The sequence below is a fragment of the Meriones unguiculatus genome, chromosome 3 (genome assembly GCF_030254825.1).
Source record: "Meriones unguiculatus strain TT.TT164.6M chromosome 3, Bangor_MerUng_6.1, whole genome shotgun sequence".
In the NCBI taxonomy this organism is placed as follows: Eukaryota; Metazoa; Chordata; class Mammalia; order Rodentia; family Muridae; genus Meriones; species Meriones unguiculatus.
In genome coordinates, this window is record NC_083351.1 from 22,099,944 (window position 1) to 22,116,753 (window position 16,810).

At 54.4% G+C, this 16,810-nt stretch overlaps 1 protein-coding gene across 2 annotated transcripts in view; it reads left to right on the forward strand.

Annotated features, from left to right (window-relative positions):
* Nucleotides 1-738: 738 nt before the first annotated feature.
* The window catches only part of Nhsl3 (NHS like 3), a 28,850-nt gene continuing 12,778 nt past the window's right edge, over nt 739-16,810 (forward strand). Inside the window, exon 1 of one of the 2 annotated variants that reach the window (XM_021637012.2) lies at nt 739-1,061. In XM_021637012.2, coding sequence (XP_021492687.2) covers nt 836-1,061 — 226 coding nt within the window. In that variant the 5' untranslated portion in view covers nt 739-835. Of the gene's footprint in view, nt 1,062-10,689; nt 10,885-16,810 lie in introns of those variants that run through there. The other variant, XM_021637030.2, reaches the window with a different exon arrangement.

Here is a 16,810-nt window from a genome sequence, read left to right on the forward strand (position 1 = left end):
AAAATCAGAGATATGAAAGGGCTTGGTCAGCTATAATAAAGCACCAGCGGCCTGCAAGGAACCGAACACAGCATTTTCAAGATTTCTAAAGGCTTTCTCTAACCAGCTTCCCCGGGCACTCTAGTCACCTACTTCAAGACCCACCCCAACTTATCTTCCTAGATCATCTCAGTGGGAAAGCCCGAGTCTTTACTTGGGTGCCCTGAGGGAATCAACGCCAAGTTGAGGGTGAACTGAGGTCTGGTTGTCCCACTCTGGGTATGAGGAGTGAGTCAGGAACACAGAGCGTTGCTGGAGGCTGGGGCCCCGCTGTGGTCCTGAGCCAGGGGAATGCCTGCCGCCCTCCACAGGGTCCCTGGTGTGCGTGTGGGAGACTCTTCCTCAGCCTTACTGGGGACACCGGGCTCTCTTGGGGTGGTCCGAGCCCAGCACCTCGCTGCCCCTTCCTGCCCTACGGATCCCGAATTCTCTCGGGGTCTCCCGGGGATAGACTCTCGTGGCACCGGCAGGGTGGGGGAAACCCTCCTCTGCGGCCGGACCTTGCCATCGGGGCGCGCACCGCTGGCGGGGAGGAGCGGGCTGCCACCGCGCTGCCACCGGTCCCACCCCCCCGCCCCGGCCCTCCCCGCCCCTGACGGCCGCTCCCGCCGCTCGCGCCCCGCCCGCCCCGCGGCCCCGCCCGTGCTGCCCCCGCCCCCACAGCGCTCGTTCGGCCTCCGCCGCCCAAACTTTTCTCCGGGCTCGTCTCCGGCGGCGACCGCCCCCGCGCATGGGCGCCGCGCTGCAGGGGGCCTGACCCCCCGCCGCCGGGTCCGCGCGTCCCCAGCCCCGCGCCATGGCGGCCCGCGCGCCCCCCGCCGCACCTGCGGCCGACGAGCCCGGGAGCCCCGGCGGCCCCCCGCGCAGGAAGAAGTCCCGCTCCGGCCTCCGCCGCGCCTTCAGCTGGCTGCGGGGCAAACGGCGCAAGAAGAAGGCGGCCGGGGCCGAGGGCGCCGAGTCGGCCGCCCCACGGGCCAAGAAAGCGGACGACAAGGCCAAGCGGGCCAAGGGCAAAAGCCGGGGTAAGGTGGCCTGGCACCTGGGTTGAGCGCGCCGAGGGTGTGGCAGGGTGGGTCACCTGGTGGTGGTGGTGGGGTCGGCCGTAGGTGGACGGGTTGTCTCCTAGGTAGTGGTGTCGGAGGAGTGAAGAGCCCAGGGCACCCCAAGATAGATCCTGCGCCTCTCCAGGGACACAGCCTATCCAACTTTGAGGGGCAGAGACCCCCCTCTGAGGCAGGGATCCCCTGGTTTAAGCAGGAAGTCCTGGCTGGTTGGCCCTCCTGGTGGAAAGACTATTTCCCCTCGCACGCCCAGGTTCTGCCCTCTGCTGAGTCAGGGGGGTCAGAGACTTGACTCTGGCCTGGGGCCATGGGAGAGGCAGGTGGCCTGGGGTCTAGGGGTGGCGGTGTCTTTGGGTCTTTAAGGTCAGCCTGCTCAGACGGAAGTTTTTGCCCTCCAGGTAGATCCTAGTTAGGAGCTCCACAAAGGACTCACCTTGGAGTCCTTTGCCTTAAGTTGTTACCGGCGCTAGCTTTTCCCACCTCCTCCCCCACCCCTTTTACCTGGGCCAAACCACAAACATCTACCTCCTGCGGTGGTGAGATCACCATCCCAAACCGGAGGCACTCGCTCTCCACACCTTTCCCTAGTCCTGCTAGGAACCTGCTGGTGTGGAATGAAAACGGGGAAACTGAGGTGCAAGTTCAATGGAGAGGCCGTGCCAGGGCTGGGCGGATAAACTCCAGCAGCAGTTTCCTAGTCTTTGGAAGGTTTGAGTTCACGGCTCTCCCTGGAACTTAAGGCATGAGAGAGGCCTGAGAAACAGGAAGGACCTGGCCCATCCCTGTTAGGGTCAACTTTACTTTTGGCCACTTGTTCGGCTTTTTCCTCATCTCGTGTTCCTGCTTTCAGTTTGATGGGGAGACCTTTAGTCTCTGCCAGGGGGTAGAGGCCAGCTACGGCTGGAAGTACGTCGTCTTTCCCGTCTTTCCTATACTGCCCAGTTACAGTGCTAAGGTGAGGAAATGGCAGAGGCCAGGGCCCATCCCATCTAGCCTGTGTTTACCTTTTCAGTGTCCTTTAACTAACTCTGGTGAATTAGAAGGAACTTCAGGGGTCAGGAAGAGGGTGGAAAGCCTCTTGTATGATTGCATCCGGCCTGATCTTTCTTTTGGATAAGGGCCCTGCTCCCCTGAGGCCCTGCCACAAATAGAAGTTAGGGTGCTGGGACGAAGAGGAAGGGGCCAAGCCCTGAGGGAAGGCTTGATTGAGGGGTGTTTCCGTGTGTTCTGAAGCCCCTAAGAGGAGGGGAGTCTTTACCAAGGGTTCCTCACTGGGATTCAGGGTGAGGCCATTCCCCTCTCCCTCAGGAGAGCTTGTGTCAGAACTGCAGCAGTATGGGCTGTGGTGAGATTGTCAGGCAGGAGAGTAGAGTAGCGGTATACCCCAGGCCTTGGACTCTCTCTTCCAGGGGTCTAACCTGGAGGCAGAGGGCTGCAAACACTGACTTGTAGGTTAGTACTGCAGCCTTCTGGGTTCGTCAGGTGTGTGGCCTAGCCTCCTCCCGCCTTGAGTTTGGTATTGAGTGGCACTGGGCTTTCTGGGCAGCAGGTCGGCCTCACTGAGTCCACGTGCAAGGGTGACAGCCTCTGCCCCAAGCTGTTGTCTTTCCAAGTCTGGAGGTGGCGCTGGGCACTCCTGAAGGCTGTCTTGTTCCCCTTTGCTCCAGCCTCCTATTGTTGTGATTGTTCCCTTGTCACCTGCCTGGCCCAACTTCTTTTCTGTTTATTAAGAGAAATAAATCCGATCTCTCTAATCTCCACGGGCCAGGAACGGAAGGCTGGATGAAGGTTTAACTCTTTCCGGGAGAATGATCGTCAGAATGGAGACTGGGGAAGGAGAGACACACCAGAAACATTTCTGGAAGGGCTGAAAGGTTTCTGTGGGAAGCTCATTGGGTTATCGTGGTCTCAGAAGCAGAGATCTGAGAGACACAGCTCCTGGCTCTCCTCGATGCTCTACTGTAAACTGGGAGATGGTGCTCGCCGTGGAATTTCGAGCTGCAATCTTCCCCCAGGGTTCTTCTGCTTCCCCTCACAGACATAGCAGAAAAGAGGAAATCTGACATTGACTGATTACTCTGAATGTGTCAGGAGACCTAACATCCATTTCCTCACTCGGTCCCATTTACAGAGACACTTATAATTCCAGCTGGAGTTGCTGAGGCAGGAGAATAAAATTGAGGTCAGCCTAGGCTGGGGTGGGGTGGGGGGAGGAGGGGTCTCATTTGCAGATGAACCCCCCCCCAAAAAAAACCCTGAGGCTTAGTGACAGTGAATGATTGATCTGACCAAATCGAGATTTAAATTCAAAGCCAGGCGCCTCAAACACTAACGTGATTTTCCAGAAGACACAGGGGTGAGGCTTGATCTTATACAGCCCACTCTACAGATAGTCGGCCCAGAGAGAAGCAAGGGAGGTATCAGCAAACAGGCAGATGAGTTTAATTGTGGTGTAGCTACTGAGACCCATGACCCTGGACAAGCATCTCTGTGCGCTCGGACAGACTCTGTAGTTGCCTTGTAGGAAAGAGAAGGGACCTCACCCTGGGTTCAGCCTTGATGACCTGGGACCGCTTCTCAAGGTTCTTACTAGGGATGATATAAAACTCACAGGAAAGAGAAGTGGATGTGGAATGTAAGGGGTTGCTAGACTGTGTTTGCAAGTTTAGTCAAGAGGAATCTGGCAGGTAGTGAGATTGGAGGCCGATGAGAACGCTTCTGCCATCCGTCCGTCTCTAGCTAAGACACAGGCTGCCCATTCACCTTTCCATCCGGGCCCTTCCTTATCTGGAAGACCAGGGTGTTCAAGAATCCAATTAGATAACAGACATTCAAACTCTCTGTGATCTGTGGTGGCAGGCTTCTGATGTGTGATGCAGAAGACTTGGGAATTACTGAAGTTCATTTTAACCCATGGTTTAGTTACATCTCAGACCTGCATGTTGATTCTTACTGACGTGGAGGAGTCAAAGAAGGCGGGGCCTCACCTCGACTCCCAGGAGGAAGTTGCAAAAGCAAAAGCAAACAGGGATCCATATTTTCCGGAAAGATCACCTCCTCAACAAGTATGTAGGGATGAAGTGTTTCTGGGACTGATGCCAACACAGGTCCAGTAGCTAACTAGGGACGACTCTCTGCAGGCAGCGAACAACTTCTGGAAGGGCCAATTTGAAGGGGGAAGAGAACAGGAAAGCCGGTCCGAGTCAGACTGGCCAGGCTTATCCCTGTGATTGGAGGAAAAACAGTTTTCACCAGTATAGGTGAGAAGGTTCTCAGGATGAAAGCAAGGTGCTCAACGTCAGCATGCAGTCAGGCACTGCGCACAGTGATGGGAAGGCTGAGGCTAAGCCAGGCAGCATGGGGCTAGGGATGTAACTCAGTTGGTCAAGCCTTCACCCAGCATGCCTGGAGCCCTGGCTCTGACCTCTATCCCCAGGCACAGAATGAACTGGGTGTGGTGGCACACGCCTTTAGCCTAGAACTTGGGAGGTGGTGTCAGTTCAAGGTCACTACTCCAGCTACATAGGGAGATGGGCCAGCCTGGGATACGTGAGACCCTGCGCCTGCCTGTGGAAGTGACAGTCTTCAAGGGCCGTACTTTCTAAAGTGATGTGACTTGCAGATGAGTGGAGAGTCTACGAGAGAGCCTTCAACAGGACTGGCTTTGGGGAATGGGTGCGTGGCCCTCCTGTTTCCCTTTGGCAGTGACAGGCTTTGACACCGAGAATTCAAGAACTACCCCCCCCCCCGTCAGGCCCAGTAGAAGACACCCTAGGAACTCCTCACCTTCCATTTGGCCACTCACTTCCAGAGGAATGGGTGTCCTTGGTGTGAGGTTATACAGTCTAGGGCGGTTTTTGTTTGTCTCTAAAGTAGATCCTTCACTCCAGGGGAGTCATTGTATCTTAAATTCTTTCTTTACTTGGGCAGTGGTGGCATACATCTTTAATCCCAGCACTCAGGAGGCAGAGGCAGGAGGATCTCTCCAAGTTTGAGGCCAGTCTGGTCTACAGAATGAGTTCCTGGATGGCCAGAGCTACAAAGAGAAACCTTGTCTGGAAAAAAACAAAATAATAGGCCAAATTTTAGTAAAGCAATTTTTCTTTTTAAAGCTGGGTGCGGTGGCGCACGCCTGTAATCCCAGCACTCTGGGAGGCAGAGGCAGGAGGACCTCTGTGAGCTTGAGGCCATCATGGTCTACAAAATGAGTCCAGGACAGCCAAGGTTACACAGAGAAATCCTGTCTCAAAGAAAAAGGAACAAAAAGAAAGAAAGAAAAAAATAGCAACAAATGCTTTAAACCATTAAGTCACCTCCTCCCTTTTTTTTTGAGACAGAGCCTCACTGTGTCACCCTGTCTGGCCTGGAACTTGCCATGTAGATCAGGCTGGCCTCCACGTCGTGGCAACCAGCCTGCCTTTGCCTTTCAGGTGCTGGGATTATGGGTACACGCCCTCATGTGAGGCAACTGCTTAGTCTCTACCATTGTAAAACAAAGTGAGGACCAAAGTGGGCATATTTGGCTTGAGGCGAGGCCTGTCAGCCTTACAGTAGCATTACATGTATCTTCACATGCTGTCATTCTGTGTGCATTTCCTCTGTCGAGGATGTGCTTGCTCCCTTTGCTTCCCAGTGAGCTCCTATTCATCCTCTAAGGCCCCACTGTTCTCACCTCTTCGATATGCCCAGGGAACATCATTGCCCTCAGAGTTTAAGGCACGCTGCTTGAGAGAGTTAAGGTTAGGAGGATCCGTTTTTTTGTGATCCTCTTTCCTTTGGGTAGGTGCCTCTACCCAGAGTTTTAGTTTGGGCCTAGGCCGTGGTAACGGGGTCAGGGTTGCCTCTGCTGTAGCAGAGTGTTTTTTCACAGAGGAGACAGGTGGGCCGTTCTAGCTGTCTTCCAGCCTCTGTGATCTGGTGGGTAGCCTGCCTTGGGTCTAGACAGGAAAGGGAGACTTAACTACTTTCACATTTGTTTAGCACCTACTGAGTGTCAGGCACTGACTGGGGATGAGGAGAGAAGTCTCAGTCTTGGACCTCAGAGTATGAGTGTACTAGCTGGGAAGGGCCCGTCCTTGAACAGATAATGAAGGGCTGGAAATCAAGAGCAGTTAGACCCGGTGGCACAGGATGGCAGTACCAGCCCTTGGTTGGTGAAGGCAGGAGGATCAGGAGTTAAAATCATCTTTGGCTACACAGCAAATTAGAGGCCAATCTGAGCTACATTAAGACCCTGTTTGGGAAAAAAAACTAAACCAAAACAATACAGAAAAGGCACAACAGAGATCCTTTGGGGACATCAAAGACCCCTTAATTGAGTTGACAAGTACAGAAGAATTGAAGGGCGAGGGGAGTTGGGGTGAAAGGGCTCCTGGCATGGGGTAAGGTGGGGATTGACTGGGTCTGGGGGCCAGCTGGCTGGCTGGAGTTCTGTGGGGGAACCTGGGTCACCATACCTTACTCCAGGTTAAGTAGTTCTTCCGTTGGCCCTGCTCAGCACAGGGCCTGGCGCTTAGTGACTTTGCGTCACAGGTGACCCAGAGTGGGGAGCTCAGATCCTAGATGGTCAAAGCTGGCATGTCGTAGGGAACACATCCAAGGTCCTTACAGACATGCCCGGGGGAGGGCTGAGTTGCTCAAGGTTTCCTCGGGGAGGCTTACCTGACCTGGCTGGGTCTTGGCGTGGGACTGGAGCCCACCCCAGCCTGGGTCAGGCTGACTTTAGCTTCCCCCACTCCTTTGTTCAGACTTCAAACAGAAAAGCCCTTCCCAGAGAGGTGCCTCTACCAGGGTGGGAAGAGCAGGAAGGAAGCCAGGAGGCTCTCTGGGAACCTCCCCTTCCCTCTCTCAAGACACCTTGAGGCCTTGTTCCAGCTCTGTTGCCTGGTGCCACCAGCCTCCTGCCGGAACCTTCTTCAGGTCTGGGAAGAGCCTGCTGTCTTTGGGCTCTCCCCAGCTGCTACCCCCTGAATTCCTGGAAGTGGCATTGGTCACAGGGTTTGCTGAGTTGGAGCAGCCTGATGCTGTGACCAGGAAAATCCACTCCTGATGCTGCTGTCAGCAGGGAGCAGAGCAGGACTCCCTCCCACGCCCCTGGAAATCCCCTCTCCCCGAACCCTCAAAGTCCTCTCAGCTGCTCCTGGCCTGTCACATGCTGAAGAACCGGAATGAGAGGAAGCATTGTATAGTATTTGGCCTGAAAGGAGCATGGTGGTGGTGGTGGGGGGAGTGGGTCCACAGTCCCCAAGGCCACCTCCAGCTGCTTGGCTGAATGCAGGAAGGAAGGCGGTAAAAGCAGCTGCCTCGGGCAGGAGGCATGAACTCTCCTGCCACCTTGCCCCACGGTAGGGCCCACTTGGTGGTCTTGGGCTCCACTGTTCTCAGGGCTGGTTCTACAGAGGACCGATTGCTCCACGCACAGCTGGCTGCCCCACGGCTATAGGGAGGCCTGGCCTGCACCAGCATTGAACCCAATCAGATCTTGTGGCAGAGTGTTACGATACCTACTAGGTCCCTAGAGGCGGGAGGAGGTGGCCATGCCAGGCCTTCTGTCTGCTTTGATATTCTCTCCAGCCAGGTGGAGCCTTCACTGTTCCGCAAGTAGGGGCGGTGTCACATGGCGCCCAGGGCTAACCATGTGGTTCCTGGGGTCTTGGCCCACATGCTTACCGTATTGGTCCCTCGTACTTCCAGCTCACCTTGCCTGTCCTGTATTTGGAAGCCAGGGGCCTAATGTCTTCCCCAGGATCCCGCAGCAGGATCTGTCTTTGAAACAGAAAGCGTTTACGGGACGTGCCCACTACCCCCATCATTGCCACCATGACCACCACCAGACAGACACAAGAGCCATTATTGTAGGCGGGCCTCACCATCTCCACCTTCTCCTGACTTAGCATCACACAGGGCAGGTCTGCTATGCAGAGCCTGGGTTGCCAAGGGTGACACACACAGCTTCTACCCTTGTGGACAGTTTTTGTGGTTAGTAAGGCAGACCCCCCCACATAATTTGATGTCTTAGGGCTAGCGTAGGGTGCAGGGAGGTACTGAGGTCCGCTCACAGGCTGGCGGCAGCGGTTGTGAACCTACAGAAGGTTGGGTCAGAGAGAAGGGTATGTGGAGGAGCAGAAGGTCAAGCAAAGCTTTGAAGGTGAAAAGGAATCTTCAGGGGCCTGTAGAGATGGCTCAGTGGTTAAGAGCGTTGTCTGCTCTTCCAAAGCACCCATACGGCAGCTCACACCTGTCTGTAACACCAATTCCAGGGAATATGACACCGTCAAACTGATACACATAAAATATAAAATAATAAATTATTTTAAAAAAAAAAGAGAAAAGAAGTCTTCAGGCAAAGAGAGGAGTCAGAGGCGTCTGGAGGTGTGCACGAGAGAGAAGCAAGTCATTTTGTGTAGCCAGGGCTCTGAGAAGGAGGACGCAGCGGAGAGAAGGCTCCTGTCATAGGCGGGGACAGCTTCTGCCATGCCTCTGGTGGCCAAGGCACCCCCAACCCAAATACCTTCCAGGCTCCTTGACTACCTGACTGCCCTTAATTCATGCCGATGGACAGGCATGCACTAACTTTGAGGTTCACCTGCTCCTGTACACCACCTGCCCCATCACGGACCTGTTTCCTCCTCCACGAGTGGAGTTGAGGCAGTAGATCTGTAAGGTGTCTTCCACCCTCCTCCCCTACTTGTGGTGTGTTTATTTATTTACGTGTTTATTTCTTGTGTTGCCGGAGCATGTGTTGTGGTGGTCAGCGGACAGCTAGCGGGAGTCCGTCTCCTCCTCCTTCTCCCACGTGGCTCTGGGGAAGTGAACTCAGCTGGTAAAGCATGTCAGCTGGCCCCTTTGCTTGCCAGCCAGCCCTCTCCTAGCTTTGGTACAGGGTGGGATTCCGTTCTCCATGCCAAGTGTTGAGATGGGTGCATGCTGCTTGGTACACAGAGCATGTCATGTTCAATGGACGCGTGAAACGCCAGCTCTTCCGGGACCTCACTGCTGTTGCCTCAGGTTCTTAGTAGGAGAAGGGCCCCAGGGAGGGTTGGCATCAGCTTTGACTCTCCCGTTTTGCCAGATGGGAGCTGGGTGTCCTGGAATCAGTAGGCATTCCAGCAGTGTGGTGCTGTAGAAAGGCTGGCTCAGCTGGCGGAAAGAGTAAGCCTTACCACCAGACACTAGAACCAAGCGCTCTGCACCCCAGCCCAGTCTGAGAGGCCAGGTAAAGTGATGGTGAGGAGAGCTGCTGTTGAGGCTGTAGGCCAGTGGGTACGCAGAGCAGTTGTGAGGATACAGAGGTGAGGCCTTGGGTAGCCTAGAAGACTTTCTGGAGTGGTGAGGCTTAGTTGGTTTTAAAAAATAGAGACTTAGCCAGGTGTGATGCACACACCTTTAATCCCCGCACTCAGGAGGCAAGGGCAGGTGGATCTCTGTGTCTCCAGGCCAGCCTGGCCTACAGAGTTAGCCAGGGCTACACAGAAAAAACAAACCAAAATAAATAAATAAGTAAGTAACTAACTAAAATAGACTTAGAGGAAGGGCAGAGAGCTCTACAATGTGATATGGCTTCAGATTATACACACACACACAAGCAACAACCACAATTGCAGTCATGCACATACACAAAAGCATAGTCTGTTGACAAACATTATGCATTATCTGTGCATGTATATACATACATGTGTATATACATACAGACGTATGCTACAAACTCACAAACAAATCGGTGATACTCAGCTACCCCGAGTGAGACAGTCACAATGCGAAGCAAATACACAAAAGTACACATTCAGACTGAAGGCGGACTCAGTAACACGGACACATGTTCACCACACATGGATTATACTAGCCAGAGACAGACCCAAATGTTCAGGGTGGAGGGCATACCTCACCCACACAAGTACATGGCCTTATCAATGCCCGGAGTTACGCATAGATGTCCAGATGTCTGTCTGTCTTTTCCTTCAAGGTCATGAAGAGATAGATAATCAGAGAAGGGCCCGGAAAACCGTGGGTCCAGGTGACTGCTCTGTGGCTTAATTAGTGCTCTCTGAATATGGGTCAGCTAACTGACTTCAAGGGACCCTAGCTTCCCTACTTACCTTGCGGAATTATTCTGTGGTTGAGCTGAAACAACACATGAAATCAGGTAGCACAGTGCTTCGCAGACACTGAGCACCAAGCAAAAAGATGCTACTGTTACTTTCAACACCCCAAGTACAGAGACACAGGGAGCTGGATGTAGGTGCAGGTAATAGAGAGGGACACACAAGCACGTGACACTCACGGGGTGGAAGCCGGTGGGCCCGGCAGCCGCAGGGGCCTGGCCCCTGCTTCTCTCAGTTCTGCTGCAGTCCTCCCAGAGAGGCAGGCCGCTGGGCTGGGAGATCCCGCACCCCGCCTCCCGGACCTGGACACCGCGAACCGTTCCCGGAGCGCTCAGGGCGGGGTGGCTCAGCAGGTCTCCCCTGTCCCCTGGAGGGGTGGAGCGGGCGAGCCGCCCGCCAGGCTCCGCCCCTCCCGTGGGCCCGCCCCCGGCGTGACCATTGGCCGCAGCGTTAGGGGGCGTGGCCGGACTGGGGCTGGGGGCGCCCGCGGTGGCCGCCCGCGCGTCTCGCTGCCTCCCTCCCGGGGCTGCGGGCCCGGCGGCCGGGCTGGCTGGGCCGCACTTGGGTGCTTGCGCCGGCTCCCGCACACACCATGGGCAACTCACACCACAAGAGGAAGGCCCCCAGCGGCCCCCGGACCCGCAGCTTCTGGCGCTTCGGGCGATCGGCGAAGCGGCCCGCAGGTAGGGGTGGGGGCGGGGCAGTCGGGGAGGAGGGTCCCTGCAGTCGCCGCCGCCGCTGCGCTGTCCCCTCCCGGGGCCTGGTGGGCGTGAGAGTGAGGGGCCGGGAATCCGCTCAGATCCCACCCCTCACATGCGCACCGACACACACGTACCCACTCATGTCCGCGGGTGGGCACGCGTACATTTTCACATCCTGCACACAACACCCATTCTCACGTATGTCGATGCAGAGACCAAAACCGCATACACAGTCACACCCACACACTGGCACTCGGACACAGATCCTTGTGCACAGGTATACATACCTGTGTACAGGTTTACGTGGCCACACGAGCTACACCCACGCTCAGGTTGACACACAGGCACATACATGAGTCAGTCACGTAGGTACAGTTGTCCAGTGTCTTGGGCACCCAGCTGTACACAGGCAGACGGAAGCTGCTGTGTACAACACACATGGACGTGAACACACGACACACACTTGCTCTCCTTTACCCTCAACAGTCTGAAAGTTTACAGAAGGGGGGGGAACAAAGGTAGGAGGAAGAAGCAGGAAACTAGGGCTGAAGGCTGGGGGCCTCCTCCATCTGGCGCGATCGGGAGCCCAACTGGTTCTCTGATCCCACCCCCACCACGCCACTGTGTCCTCTCTCGGTCCCTCTCCCTCCCACCACTCCTTCCGCAGTTCCCGAGGTCGCCGCCTCATCTCCCCCCACTTCAATGCAGCCATCGGGCTGGAACGCAGTTGCAGCCCTTCCCGGCGTGCTGCGGGATCCCTCCGCGGGTCACATTCCAGTCTCCGAGGGTGGGGGCTAGGGAATGAGGAAGGCCTCCAATCCTGAGGCTTAGAGATGGCATTCCTGGTCTTCCCTAGTCAGTGCGACAGTTCTTGACATCCCAGAGAGCTCCAAGGGGGGTCTGAAGGGAGTGCCTGGTTTTCTCACCTTGTAATTGCAGAGACTGGGGAGGGGCAAGGTGGATTTAAAATTGTGTGCCCCCCCCTCAAAAAAACAACAACACGGGAGCTTTAACAGAAGCAGGTGTTCTAAGTATGGTACCTGCTGGTCTGGGTTAAAGGAGTGGGATAGCCTCCCCCCCTGGAGTGGGAAAATCCACCTCTGTTCCCTGGATGGCCCACATTCCTAGAGGACAGCATGGAGCCTGATGATCTCATTCTCTCTATCAGCTTTCCACGTAAGGGTGGTAGGAAGCGTGGATGGGGAGAAGAGGGGTCTGTGTGGCACTGCCAGAGGCACTGGTGACCTTGGTCAGGTTCTTTTGGTTTCCTGGACCCTGTCTGAACTGGAGGGAACCTCAGGCCCAGGTGACCTGGGATCCTTAGAGTTTTGGTGAGCCATTTTATGGATGAAGAGATTGAGGGCTAGAGAAAAGGGCCTTGTCCAAGGTTGTTTGCATTTTGTTTTGAGTTACCGTAATCCGGCCAGGAGACAGCAGGAAAGGGTTAATGTTGTTCAGGTGGGCTCTGAGGCTTTCTCAGAAGGTGGGTATTGAGGAGAAATTCCTGTAGTCTCCCTGCCTATCAATTGTGAAGTCCTGGCTGTGGTTCTGCCTCCCTCGCTCTGGAAGCCACGCCGAGCCAGCAGGGTTGGGCTTGGGCAGGGTTCTTCTTTCGCTCTCTGATGGTGGATTTGATGTGTTTGTTTCCTGAGAACCAAGTGTGGGTTCAAACTTGTGTCTGAAGGATAAGGAGGAGGTGTTTAGAGCTGGGCAGGGCAGTGAGCCTGAGGGCTGAGTACAGGATGGAGAGTTCAAGGGTTTTTTTCTTTGTTTGTCTCGATGAGACTGGGTCTCACCTTGCTGAGGCAGGCCTCATCCTCCCAAATTCTGGGATTATAGGCATGAGCCCGCGGCCTGGCCCTGACATCCAGCTTCCCTCTGGGGCTCCCAGGGACTCCTCTGACCAGTGCAGCAGCTCCAGGGCAACTCAGGCTCCAAGGTGTTGCTAAGAAGCCATGAGGATCGTCAAGGCAACACAAGGGCTATTGCTGGCCACTATCCCAGGCTGTACATCAAAAGCTGTTGTCCTGGGGTCTGTTTCAGAAAACCAAGGCGGTGTTCTTAACTCAGTCTTTGGAGTAACCGCAGGCTTGAGATTAGCCCTGGAGTGTTGACAAGCCAGAGGGCACAGCTGGGCATTTTTTTGCAACTGTGAAGCATGGCCTGGCCTAGAAGTGAGACCGGGCGTGGAGGTTAGGGAGAAATAGTTGAGGCTCCTACTTTGTGCCTAGGAGGAGAGGTCTCACTGTTAAGTTTCAGTTCTGTTTGTTTGTTTGTTTTTGAGACATGGTCTCACTGTAGTTCTGGCTGTCCTGGACTTCTTTCTGTAGACCAGGCTGGCCTTGAACTCAAAGAAATCTGCCTACGTCTGCCTCCCAAGTTGCTGGGAGTAAAGGTGTGGGCCGCTAGGCCTAGCTAAATTTCAGTCCCTTTATCCTGAAGATTCAAGGTCTCTCTTAGTCTCATGGGCCCAGGTGTAGGACTGGAGTTTGAATGCTTGGCTTATTTTATTAGTCTGTGAAAAGGAGACTGAGGAAGTACAAGGTGGCCAGAGAGGGCTGAAGTATCCAGGTCATTGGGAGCCAGTGAATGTGTTTGAGAAAAGGGAGGAGCCCACAAAACTGGTGTGTTAGGAAGATGGCTCCAGGGCCAAAGGCAGGTGCAGGTAGGGCAGGTTAGGGTAGGGGGTGGGGTTGGTGAGAGTGGAAACTCAGAGCCTATTGCAGTAATCCAGGGGAGAGGTGATGAGGCGAGGGCCACGACAGGGTGGGGGCTGTGGGAATGGCGGGGAGGAAGCAGCAGAGTTGACAAGACCTGGGATAATCCGGATGCTGGGAGTAAGGGCTAGAGAGGACTGCTTGGCTTTGGGGTGGAATCAGAGTTGCTGGTGTAGAGAAAGTGAGGGCTAGTGCTAGAGCTTTTCATTGTTTCATTTCTCTTGCAGAAGCTAACAAGAGATAAGCGATTGTTGTCTCCATTTTACACATGGGTGAGGTAGGGCTAGCTCAGAGAAGGGAAATCGCTTGTTCAATGCAGCCGAGTGAGAAGATAGCTAGAATGTGATTCTCTCAGACTCCCAGAGTCCAGGCCCCTAACCGGTTCACGGGTGGATGGGCTTCCCGTTAGAATTGCATGCTTCCCAGGTCTGAGACAGAACGCCTGAGCCCCGGGAGGTTTGGACTCTATGGAGAGCACAAGAGTAGGAAGCACTGAGGGAGAGGGACAGGACTTAGGTGTGGAGGCCCCCAGGGAGGGCCTGAAGTGAACAGAGAGAAAGGGAAGCACAGATCTAAGGAAGAATGATGCCCTGCCTTGGTCAGATGCCCTTGGAGGGTGGAAAGGGGGCCCAAGTGGGGAAGGCAAAGCATCCCCTGGGCTAAAAGGACATGACATCCTGCATGGATGGTTTCTCAGGTGTCCAGCCCAACTTGTCCTCCAGGCCAGCAAGGTGCCTGGTCCTCAGCAGACGAGGGAATGAACAGTGCAGACAGAGTTGGTGAGGCCCACCCACAGTACCACCGCCTCTTTCAGCTCCCTTGCACTGTCCTGTCAGGCACACCAGGAGTTGCTACTCTCCCTTTGTAGGTGGTGAGACTGGGGGAAGGGGCTGGTGGGCCAGACTGCCTGGATTTTCTGTGTCCTTTCCTTGCTCCTAGCGCTGAAGGGCCTGAGGTCTTCCAAGTTCCAAGACTGGGAGGAGGCCTGCTGCCTCCCACTCTGTGTCCCCCCTCTTCTTTGGGGGGAAAACTTGTGACCAGCTGTGTGATATCTGAACTTGCCTGTGCAAGTTCTGGGCCTCCAGATAAGGGACTTATCCAGCCCTCTTTGATCTGAGATGCCTGTGATAAGCTGAGCTACCTTTCTTTTTTATGATTTTTTTTTTTTTTGTTTTATGTGCGCTGGTGTTTTGCCTGCATGTATGTCTGTGTGAGGAGCTGCCATGTGGGTGCTGGGAACTGAACCTGTGTCCTTTGGAAGAGTGAACGTTGCTCCTAACTGCTGAGCCATCTCTCCAGCCCCTGAAACAACTTTCTGTCCCATGTATGGTTCTAAAAGCAGGGTGTGGGGTTAAGACCCGACCACTGCCCCCTCTGCTAGGGGCAGAGATACACATGGAAAAGACTTTTTAGAGACAATCTCTTCCACATTGCAGTTGGAGAAATTGGGGCCTCCAAAGAGTGATTAAACTGCAGTTAAGGGCCAGCCAGAGTGCAGGCAGAGTTGGAGTCTGTTCTTAGACCTGGACTGCCAGATAGGGTGAGGTTGCTGAGGAGGGACGGGGAGCTGATGTTAAGTGTGCCTTATCAGACTTTATCTTAATGGTCATTAGCTCCACTTGAGACTGGAGGAGAGCTCCGGAAGTGGGCAGGGGCAGGAAGTGAGCCTGGGCAGTGAGCAGCTGGTTGCATGGGAAGAACTTGGTTTTGCAGCTAGTCAGAGCTGGTTCAAAGTGTGACTCTCCTCTATCTTTACTAGCCCTGTAACCTTGAGCAAGTCACTGACCCCTGAGGTGTGTCTCAGTAGAGAGAGGACTTAGTGAGACCCAAGTCTCTCCTCAGCTGGTCATCAGAAACACTAGTTGCCGCTGCGTTGTGAGTAGAAAGGTCTTTTCTTTGCTGCCTGTGACACAGATAGGCTAAGGCCAGCTCTGATCCAATACTGGGTGTTTGTGGTGGGTTATGTAGCTTTCCCTTTTCTCTTTTTGGACAGGGTTTCGTGTAGCCCAGATCCTGCAGAGATTACAGACATAGGTCACGGTGCCTCATTTCCTCTACATCTCTAGCCCAATCAACTAATTTTCCTTCCTTCTTTTTTTTTTTTTTATGGGCAGTGTTGGGCGTCAGACCCAGAGCCTTTCATGCATGCTGGGTGAGTGTTCTGCGGCTGAGCAGTATCCCCAGTGTAGCTAGCTTTTCTTTTTCTCTCTCTCTCACTTGCTCCCAAATTATTAATTTATTTATTTTACCTTTAGAGGTGTTTTGGCCGCGTGGACCGCTTACAGGTGTGTTCACTGTATGTGTGCTGTGGCCTGGGGACTGGAGTTACAGATGGTTGGGAGCCTCTGTGTGGGTGCTAGAATGGAACCCCAGTTATGAAAGAGCAATCAGTGTTCCTGACCGCGGTGCTGTCTCCCTAAGCCCTCTCTTTGAGGCAGGCTGAGTCTCAGGCATGTAGTCCTGCCCCGAATCAAGCGCTGAGACTGTAGGTGTCATCACATCAGCTCGTTGACTTTCCTTAGTGTCCCCAGGCACACTGGGGGTGTGAGGTGAACATTCACCCTACTTTGCAGAAGAGCAGACCGAGGCTGTGAGAGTCCCGATTTATTTGTCCAAGGCCTGGAATCCAGTTCTTCCGATTCTTAGCCCTTTTCTCCACTGCTTCATGGTGGTTGCTTCTCTGGCATCCATAAAATGGGGCTGATCATGCTTCGAAGGAACAAAAGGGAGGGCTTGAAGATTCAGAACTCCCTGGCCGAAAGGGGTTATTATGTCATTGTTGGGGCAAAGGCTGACCTGGAAACTCATTATGACATTTATTATATTATGGTAGCTAATTCCTCCCTGAACCGCTGCCTGTTCCCCTAGGGCACCCTGTGGGCTGGGATCCTGCTCCAGGTACTCCCTGCCCCCCCCCCCCAATATTTACATTAGAACCTGCCTGGCCTGTCAGCTTTGCCCCCCCCCCCAGGTGGGGCTGGACATTGGGAGAAGGGAAGTAGATTTCTCTTCAGAGGTGGGCTGCACCCTTTTTTTTTTTTTTTTTTTTTTTTGGTCGGGAGGAGCTGAGGCCCTGGTTACCCTCGACAGACCTGGATTGCCATGGCATCTGATGTGGAATCCCAATTTAAATGGGACCTGATACCTCCCCTGGTTGGGTGACCTTCAGCTAGTGAAGTCTCCTCAGCCTG